Source organism: Abrus precatorius, unplaced genomic scaffold, assembly GCF_003935025.1.
Source record: "Abrus precatorius isolate BTA unplaced genomic scaffold, Abrus_2018 Scaffold4, whole genome shotgun sequence".
Classification (NCBI taxonomy): Eukaryota; Viridiplantae; Streptophyta; class Magnoliopsida; order Fabales; family Fabaceae; genus Abrus; species Abrus precatorius.
Window position 1 is genome coordinate 16,956,380 of NW_020874384.1, and position 10,883 is coordinate 16,967,262.

The 10,883-nt window shown below is 30.5% G+C and overlaps 1 protein-coding gene across 1 annotated transcript; it reads left to right on the plus strand.

The window, feature by feature from the left end:
* The first annotated feature begins 4,097 nt into the window (after positions 1 to 4,097).
* On the plus strand, positions 4,098 to 7,969 carry LOC113864641 (EIN3-binding F-box protein 1-like). Its single transcript, XM_027498599.1, has 2 exons — positions 4,098 to 4,628; positions 5,264 to 7,969. Exons 1-2 carry the CDS (start codon positions 4,604 to 4,606, stop codon positions 7,177 to 7,179), a joined length of 1,941 nt encoding a protein of 646 aa, XP_027354400.1. The 5' UTR covers positions 4,098 to 4,603; the 3' UTR covers positions 7,180 to 7,969.
* The last annotated feature ends 2,914 nt before the right edge of the window (positions 7,970 to 10,883 follow it).

A 10,883-nucleotide genomic window follows, 5' to 3' on the forward strand; every position in this document is an offset into this window, starting at 1 on the left:
GGCATGGAGACAAAAGCGAGGCAGAGGAGGAAGCAAGTGATGATACCGTGGACTAGTCAAAAGCGCAGGTACACAGTACACACACATACAAAATTTGGATGAGTTGGCAGCATCACAAAAAAGATATTGAATCCTCAATTTAAGGTCCAAGGTTGCAATTCCAACAAGAGAAATGACATACGAGTAATCGCTATATATTAAACCAAGTGGACGACAAGCTTCAAGAATAAGGGAAAATGAGATCTCTTTCTCTGTTTATATTATGTTGATAATAATCCAAGTACATTGCATGTTGATATTATAATTAAAGGGTAGGCTTAGTCAGGGTCAATATTAGTTGGATGGTGAAACACTCATATAAAAAACAAAACAAAGCCTGGTGCTCATCTTAGTCTTTACCTCCAAGCAATGAGCCTATAAATATTAAAGAATATGTGTAAGTGTGAATCTGAAAAACAACGATCGATCAAAATATCCAACCCCATGTTCCTCTAAAGATTTATATTAACACGCTTTCAAACAAATCCTGTAACTTTTTCTTATAATAGTATATAAATTGTTTTTAATTATATGTTTAATTGAGAAAAGCAGAGCACTGTAGTATATATGTAATTTTTTTGCTGTCCAGCTAAATTGTTCTGGTTTTGGCTTTGAGCCACCTCATATACCCTCCTGTCACCGTACTTGCACGTAACTACTGTTTTATGGAGCTCAAAAGTCGACATACGTCTCGTTTACCTATGAACACATATGCTATAATCTTCATGTATTGGAAGGAGGTTACATGTGTAAATGACTATATCCTCCTCGTAAAAGATAAGGATGCTAGATGTGAAGGGAAAAGGAGTCGAATCAATCAACTAACCACCTTAAATTATATTATAAGTTAAACTAGTTTGGGTCTAGTAGAAATAAGCTTTACTTGACTTGAGTTTTGCACTTGTCCGCTTAAAGAAAATTAGTCAATTTTCTTGGTTTAAGTTTTGATTATTTCTATTTTTTTATATCACTGGTTGCTCGTATTCTAAATTTTATACTCTTAAAGAACAAATTTCTAAATTATATGATCAGTCAATTTCACTGTTTATTTTTTGTCATTATATATACAAGACTTGATTGAAAAAACATCTAATGCAACCAACCAACGAGACAATTGTCAAATACATAAACCCAGTTCATTTATCAGACAAGTTTAATATTTATATAGTTGCTTCACCACGTTTTATGAACTTAAAATTTTACGATCCATTTAAAATTACTTAGTTAATGTTTAATTAATTAATGAGTGAATAAAAGATGACAAATACTGTCTTTAAAGAAATAACATTGTAAATTTTTAATTACTTAATAGCTATCTTGTTCATTCAAATCTTTTAAAGTATTGATTTTTTTAAAATCAAATAACTAACATAAAAATATCAATACTTTGTTTAAAAAACTGAAGGAAGATTAAAGAAAATAATTTCAAAAAGAACAAATAAAATAGAAAGAGAGAGAAAAAAATTATTAAAAAAATTAAATTTAACACTAGATATCTAATTTTGATATTTATATTATTTAATAATTTTTTATATAAACTGATATTTACTAACTCAATTGCTGAATTATGTAATAATATCTTTATAATTAAATTTTACATATTTTAAATGTTTATGAAGACCTAAATAACAATTAATACTTATTTATATTTTAATAGCATGTTATGTATTAAAAAAATACGACGAAATATATGAATTTTATTTTTATATAAAGTTTTATAAAGTCAACATACTTATAGTAACTTTTAAGTCAGCTGATGGATTAACAAAACTCATTTTCTGAAAAAATATCGAAAGGTACAAGTTTTTAAGTTATAAAACTTATTTACGAAGCATTTCTTTAAAAACAAAATGTTAAATGCATTTATAGCTTTGTTTGGAAAAATTTACAAGAAATTGATAAAAAATAAATGATACTTATTATAAAAAAATATAGTTGGTTTCAAAAAAATTTAAAAATGTTTATATATATATATATATATATATATATATATATATATATATAGTGCTTAAATAAGCCTTTCATGTTATCAAACTTCTTATTTATAATATATATAATAATAAATGAAAAAACATTAAATTTAAGAAAATCAATGTTTTGTTCACAAGATCAAGATATATTGGCGGAATTTATCATAAGAATTTAATCTTATGTTTTATTAATAATTTAAAAAAATCCCATTTTTGAATTTCTTAACGAATAACAACCATTCGGCGATAGATGTAAGTACAATATATTAAATTCAATGACAATAGACGTAACTTCATGAGAACTTTAAACTAGTTCTATAAGAATTTTCAAATGTTTTTATTACGAGGGTTTAGTTTCCACCTTTTCAAAATAATTTTACGGTACTTGTACTTTTTAATTTTAATTTCTTCAAAAATATTCAACATTCAATTTTAATATTTTGTTTTAAAAATAAAAGAACACTAATAAATATTTTCAGTACACTACTTTTAAAAACAAGAGTATAATAAATTGAATAAAAATGTTATTTGTTTTATTTGAAATGAGTTTTTTAAAACTTGTTTTTAAATTATAATTAAAAGCATGTAGCAAACTACATTAAATACTTATTAATATTGTTTTGAAGATTCATTAACAAGACACTAAAAAAAATAACATAAGAGACAAAGTAACTGTATTTATTCAAAAAAATAGTATATGAAATATTTAATATTTTTTAAATTAAGAAAAACTATTTCCATGATCTAAATAATAATAAATAAAATTAAGAAACATATAACATAATGGAAATTCTGATATTTAATAAAGTATTAACTATAAAACCAAATGAATGTTTCCGTATATTTATTTTATATATATATATATATATATATATATATATATGAAGAACTAAAATTAGCCTAATATATTGTATCATTACAATCATTCTAATTACTTAATAAAATTTTATTTACTTATAAAATACTTAAAAGCTTGTGTTCCTTTTCTACTAAATTTATGTTTAGAATTTAATATGTAAGATTATATCACGATAAATTGTATTTTTTTTTTAAGCGGATATCAGAGTACAATGTATAATGATATGTTTATGTGATATTATTATAGTTAAAGTACATATGTTTAATATTGGGAGCATAAATTCCTATTCATATGTAATGAATTAATAAAAAAAATACTTTTCATTAAATAGTAATATTTTACAATTTATTATTGCATATATTTTTTTTTATCAAATGTATCAATCTTCTGGCACCTTTTTTTAGTTTTGGGGATTTCTCTCCCATATTTAAGGTTCGTTTTTTCTCATCTTAAAAATATTTACTACATATTTATTTTAGATTAATTTAGAAAAACAATCGTTTATTATTTATATAATTCATAAAACTCGTTTTGAATTTTGATAATATTTTTAACTTATAAAACTTTAAGAAATTTAAGTTTTAAGAAATATTTAACGTAGATACTGAAAATTATTTAAATGATTTCATTAAAAATAATAAATCATGTGATAAAAAGATTGTTGAATATTAATAAAGAAGGACAACCACTGATGGAAAATATTGTAAATAAATAAATAATTGTAAATGAATGAATTACGAGCTTCATACATGCATATTATTATGCTTATATATTTTCATTCAATTTTTCCAGATATAGAGAAAAATACCATTAATTAATTTAAGATTTCGTTGATCAGTATTTCAAGAGTATTAATTAAAAAACAAAAAATTTGTTAAAATTCGAAGCTACACGAGAATATACATTAATACTACTTTTTAATAAAAAAAATACTTTACTTTTAATTAATTAATTAATTATTTTAAGACACTAATTAATATTTGTTATTAATTTAAAGTTTAGATTACATGAATCTCAGAGTCTACATGTTTTGGGGTTAATTAAGTGTATTTGAAACTTTAAGAGGAAGTATTGGGATGATTAACATAATAATTACGATATTCAGAATTGTAATAATGTTCAATTTTGGAAGTTTCTAAATTTGACAAAAGTAATTTTCCCGTCAAACATCTTACGAACAGGCTACAAAATTAATCTTTATATATACACTAATGTGTTGTTGAAAAAGAGAGATGGAGAAATTATACCGATTGGGTAAATTACAAAACCTTTTCAACTTTCATTGCACCCAAACATCCCCTACAAGACAAGATATGAAAACAACGTAGAAAAAGGAAAAGCACTATGTGGTTTCTGGTATTTTGTTTTTTGGTGGGAGAATAATACAAAGAAGCCCCACTTTGCAAGCACAGATACATTGCACTTGGGAACGTTCCCATTCAGTGTACCACAACCTGTTTCCACTTGCAATAAAAGCCTTTCTTTGACAATCTCATACCCTTCATTTCTCTTTTCACCACTTTCTCCCTCATCTCTTTTTTTTGCCCTATCCTATAGGGTTTCCACCTTCTTCTTCCTTTCCTCTCTCTCTCATGCATTTTTGCTCATCCCAAGAGTTGTTTCTCGCCGTTACCGTCATCGTCTTCTTCTTCGTCGTGTTTTTGGCTCAATTTCGAGGGTTCTTTTGTGTAGAACAACGCAGATTTGACCTCCTGGTGTTTTTTGACCTGTGCCCATGTCTAAAGTCTTCAGCTTTACCGGTAAGATTTTGGTTTGATCACATGTTTTGTCTGATTCATGGGTGTAGCCTTTATGTTTGTGATACTGTTAGTTTCATAATTGGCTGTTTTTTTGGGGTTGCGTTAGATATGAAATTGAAGTCTCGTTGATCATATGCTGGTTTTCTTGTTTGTGTTATGTTTTTCTTTTTGCTTTGGTCGAGGTTGCTATTTGGGTTTTGAGTGATGGGTTCTTTTTCTTTCCTGACGGATCTGAAGAGACATATGAACGGATTCAGGATCTTTTCTTGAGTGAGATAGTGGGTTGATTCAACTTAGAATGATTTTGGCCAAAATAGAATTTTGTTTGTAGTAGTTATTAGTAGGTCTTTAGCGGAAATTGGATCTTGTTTTTGAGATCATTTACATGAAGGTTATACTTTGAGTAGTTGATTAATTTTGTACACGTGTGAGGTCAGTAATTTTATTCCAAGTTTACCTGAGCCTGCTTTAGATTTGTCGGATTTCATAAACATATCTGGCTATTGCTTGTTCAAATCTTTCACTCATAGAATAGATGAGTCCTGTGGTTTTACTTTTGGGATTTTCATGTTTCTTTAGTTTTTTTGGTGACATAATTGCTCAAATTTTGATCTTGCTTATGTTTGGTTTTTCAGGTAGTGATGATTTTTGCCCTGGGGGGTCTATCTACCCTAACCCCAAGGAAGCGAGTCTCTTCTTGTCTCTTGGCCATCGAGTTGACGTTTGCTTTCCGCGTCAGAAGAGGACTCGTCTCAGTGTTCCGCTTGATATCAGTGGAGAATGGTTTGTGCAGAAGCAGAAGACATCTATTGAATCTTTGCCAGATGAATGCCTCTTCGAAATCCTTAGAAGGTTGCCGGCAGGCCAAGATAGGAGCGCATGTGCTTCTGTATCCAAGCGCTGGCTTATGCTCTTAAGCAGTATTTGTAAGAATGAAATCTGCAGCAGTGATAGTGCTGGGAGTGAAAAAGAGTTTAGTGAAAAGGGGGGTGAAGATCAGGAATTTGGTGATGAAGGATTCCTCTCCCGAAGCTTGGAGGGAAAGAAAGCAACAGATGTTAGACTTGCTGCCATTTCCGTTGGGACAGCATCTCGAGGAGGACTGGGGAAACTTTTGATTCGCGGATGCAGTTCAGATCGTGGGGTGACTGATGTAGGTCTCAAGGCAATTGCTCATGGATGCCCCTCACTAAAGGTTCTCTCTCTATGGGATGTCGCTACCATAACTGATGAAGGCCTGAGTGAGATTGCTAATGGTTGTCACCAGTTAGAGAAGCTTGACCTTTGCAAGTGCCCAGCAATTACTGATAATGCTTTAATTGCTGTTGCAAAAAAGTGCCCAAATCTATCTGAGTTATCTATAGAGTCGTGTCCAAACATTGGTAATGAAGGTCTACAAGCTATTGGGAAATGGTGTTCCAATCTAAGGTCTATCTCCATCAAGGATTGTTTTGGAGTTGGTGATCAGGGAATTGCCGGTCTCTTGTCTTCAGCTTCCTTTGTTCTAACAAAGGTGAAGCTTGAATCACTGATTGTTTCTGATCTCTCTCTAGCAGTGATTGGACATTATGGGTTTGCAGTTACAGATCTTGTCCTAAATTGCCTCCCAAATGTCAGTGAGAAAGGGTTCTGGGTAATGGGTAATGGTCGTGGACTCCAGAAACTAACTTCACTCACAATTGGATGCTGCCAAGGAGCAACAGATATTGGGCTTGAAGCTATAGGAAAGGGTTGTCCAAATGTGAAGAACTTCCAGCTTCGTAAGTGTGCATTTCTGTCAGACAATGGGTTGGTATCATTTACCAAGGTTGCTCCATCAATTGAGAGCCTACACTTGGAAGAGTGCCACAGAATTACCCAATTTGGATTTTTTGGGGTCCTTTTAAACTGTGGTGCAAAATTGAAGGATCTCACTCTGATAAGCTGCTATGGAATCAAAGATCTGAATTTGGAATTGCCGGCAGTGTCTCCTTGTGAATCAATTTGGTCACTAACAATCCGTGACTGTCCTGGATTTGGCAATGCTACCCTTGCTTTACTTGGAAGGCTATGTCCTCAGCTTCAGCATGTTGAATTGAGCGGACTTCAGGGAATTACAGATGCAGGGTTTCTTCCACTGCTCGAGAGCTCCAAGGCTGGTTTGGTTAAAGTCAATCTAAGTGGTTGCATAAATCTGACTGATACAGTAGTCTTGTCCATGGTCAAGTCACATGGATGGACACTTGAGGTGCTAAACCTTGATGGTTGTATAAAAGTCAGCGATGCTAGCTTGATGGCCATGGCAGGAAATTGCCCACTGCTTTGTGATCTTGATCTTTCAAAGTGTACAATCACTGATACTGGGATTGCAGCCCTCGCACGTGGAAAGCAGCTCAACCTGGAGGTACTTTCTTTGTCAGGTTGCACAATGGTTTCAGACAAGAGCATGTCCTCATTGAAAAAATTGGGCCATACCCTTGTTGGATTAAATATCAAGCGCTGCAACGCAATCAGCAGCCGCTCCATTGACAGGCTTACGGAACATCTTTGGATGTGTGACATCCTCTCCTGAGCTGGAAGCCTTAATCTCCCAGCAAATTATGGCAGCAAGTGCCTCAGCTTTCATAATTAGTATTTCGCAGTAGTAGTGTTTTTGGGTCCATTCACTATGGGTCTTGGTCATCTAGAATTCGGTTCTCTTTTTCCAGAGTATACAGTGGTTTAATCTTTATTTTTGCAGGTTTCCTTCAATTGGAAACCTGTTCTCAGTTTTTGGCATCCCTATTGACGGGTTGCCACTTTTAAAACAGCTGTTATCTCTGTGAACATAGTTACTGAGTTCTGGAGTTAGGAATCTTTCTTTCTAGTGTTGGCACCTGATGTTTTTAGCTGTGCTTTGTATCGGTTTTGCCACCATGTGTGTTCTTCCTTGTCTTTATTTCTTTGCAGCAGTTTGTACCAAAGTCTGTCCAAGTGGTGTTTACCCAATTTTTCACGTATTTGAACTCTGTTCTGTATGTGATGTTTGGGTCTCAGTTTTATTCAAGGGGCATGTTGAAGTTGTTCCAGTTTATGTGCTGGTGTTATCATGCTTACTTTGGCAGTTCAGAGTTGTGATATGATGCCTTTGTCTTCAGGGGCTTTGGCCATGACAGCAAGTTATAAAGGTCTGTCGTGACAATCTTTTCCCTTTGGGGGGGATGGGTTGTTTTTTCTACCAAGCTCTTGTTTTTAGGCGTCATTTTTTCTGAAACTTTGTCATTGTAACATCTATATTATGTAATGATACTGATGTATGCCCTTTGTACTGTATCTTATTTTATGACAAATAATGAATAAAAATTTGTATTTTCTTTCCAAAATTTTGTCCCTGGAATGTCTACTAGGGCTTGTAGAAGAAAAAAGGAAGATAAAACAAAAAAAAAAATTTAATTAAAATTTACATATGCACCTTGTGTTCTTATTTTAACATCGCAAATTGTAGCTTCTGTTTTATGTTCATGTTTATTAGCATTTTAATAGGAATCAAAACACATTAATTGTCATATATTTTATGTATTATGACCTGTTTGAAAGAGTTTGAAAATAATTTAACTCTCGTAAGTTTTTGTAGGTTATTTTAATAAGTTTTTTAGTATAATTTATTTAAATAAATTTTATTTAAATAATTAAATAAAATTTATTTTTAATTAATAGCATTAGTTATTATTTAAAAAGAATTTATTATATAAACGCGTATTTAAAAGCAGCCTATATAATTGGTCATTCTCTGCATGTTAATTTTATTTTATTACGTTGTTTTGTTTGTTAGAAAAACTATAGTTCAGCGAGAAGAGTGCTAGTTTTATTTTAATTTTTTTAATTAACATTAGTAACACATTCTTTATAATATATTTTATTATAGGTTAAAATTTATTAAAAATTATAAAATTATATTTTTTTTCTTTTATTTATTTTTAAATCAATATTTTTAATACTTTTATTATTCTTAATAAATTTTTAACTAATAATAAAAAGTATAGGAAAAAGAATATGTTAGAAAGGGTTTTACTAGATTTTTTTTTTCAATTAACGCTATTGAATTTTGCTAGTTGACTTCTTCACATGAGATTTTTGTTCCGAGTTTGGTAAATGGAAAAAACAGGAAAAAGAAAAGGCTGTCGAAGAAATTTTCTCTTCTAAGTAGAAGAAAAGGTTGTATAAAAAACCAAAAGTGTTTTTTTTTTTTTAACTTAGGAGTTCAAAAACTAATATATTTTAAAAATTACAAGTTTTAAAAAAGGCACCGAATTGAGTTAGGACAATTAAAATATCACTTGTAATTTTAAAAATGATAAAATGAATATAAGATAAGATGAGTTAGTGATGAGAGTCTTGTAAATGGTTGGAATTTTGTATCGAAAGAAGGTTGATAGAGTCTATAATTGCACGTGCAGATGCAGTCTCGGAAACAAGACATGTGGTAACACTAATGAAATATTGGCCTTGTCCGCAAACCCTTCCCTTTATTCGTAGCTTAGCATGGGACCTGTGGGGCTACTCTTAAGAAAAAAAAGCACAACTTGGACCCACTTGCTTATTTGCAAATAATTCCATGTTTATTACTATTGTTACTATTTCTCATTTCTCAAGAGACTTTGATGATCATTCAAGTACTTATTATAATTTATTCAACAATTCCATTGACCAGTTTAGTGGCAAATCTGTAGTGGTGGAAGAAGGATATCATATGGATCAAAAACTTCTCTTTTTATGCGATTCTTTTTCTTTTGCTCAGCTCAGGCCTCAAAATAGATGTCAGAAGAAAGAATGATGATAGCTCCCCTTTTATTTATTTATTTTACTTTTGGGTTGCATGAATGGGACCTTCTGATGGATTTGGTTCTGATAATAAAACCCACAAATGGGCAGAAAAATAGATGCATGCACTGCATTTCTGACAAATACTTTTTTTATTGTTTAAACACCCAATTGTCGTTCAGGTCCACTTGCACCATTCGAACCCCCAAGTGTTATTAATTAAAACTCTACAAGAATAAAACCGATTAAGCTACACATAATATTGACCATTTGACGCGTCTTAATTTTAACATTTTTAATATGATGAATTAACAGGGTAGGGCAATAAGAATCAAACTCTCAATTATTTGGTTAAAAAAGGCTTTTATTGTCATGAATTAATTATCTGGCAGACTTAAGGTATTTTTTAGTTTCTATTGTAAACTCTCGCTCGTTAGGTACAAATTTAATCTTTCTGGATACAGTGACATTAAAAGGGATTTGCTAATCATTTGCTTTAAAGAATCAAGAGTGATTTTTTTATCATTTGAAAGTGTAAATATTTAATATCACTAATTAATTAAATGCTATGATTTTTAATATATTTTTATTTATTAATTTCTCAAACATTTAATTTTAAGATAATATTTAACAAACACTAATTTTAAACTAAATCTAAAAGCATTTATTTGAGGAATCTTCTGATATCAATACCTGGCTAAAAAAAAGTTAAGTAAAAATGTATATACAATTTTACAGTCGGGTAACATTTCTCACATTGCGTACTCTAGGAATAGTATCCTTATCTAAATGCGTCACACGTAAAATTATTAGGCTTTTCTTTCTTGCCTGGCTTATTTTTGTAATTTTCTGTTAAAATGCTAGCAAATATATTTTACCTTTTACCCATTGCACAAGCACAGCGTTTTATTCTAGTTTTACTAAAACGTTGACATCATAATTTATTTAAATTAAATCTGGCTAGTTAAAAGAATTTTTTCTAGTGCATTTATGAATCCTTGGACATGATCCTAAATATTTAGTTTTGGACATCACCGTGGCATCATCCTGCACTCATAAATGGCCAACACCACAAACCTTTGTATGAAAGATTTTGTCAACACCATCTTACAAATATTGATTAAAAAATAATAATTTTTTTTAAAAAATTATGATAAGAGTACATAAGTAACATTCAATGTTACACTTTCATATAAAATCTTTTGCCTCAAATTTATTAATCATTCTTCTTACTCGGGGAAAATTTTAAAATATAATCTAATTAACTTCTTTAAAAAAAGGAAAGGAAAGATGTTAAAAACTATAAAAAGAAAAGGAGAGAATTGAGAAAATAAAGGAATTTGGAAATGATAGAATGAAAAGTATGTTACAATTTATCTTACTCTTCGCTTTATATGAAAAATGTGAGCAATAACTCACCCCCACCTATTCATCTAACAAATATATCATAACCACCTAATTAGCTGTAACTACACG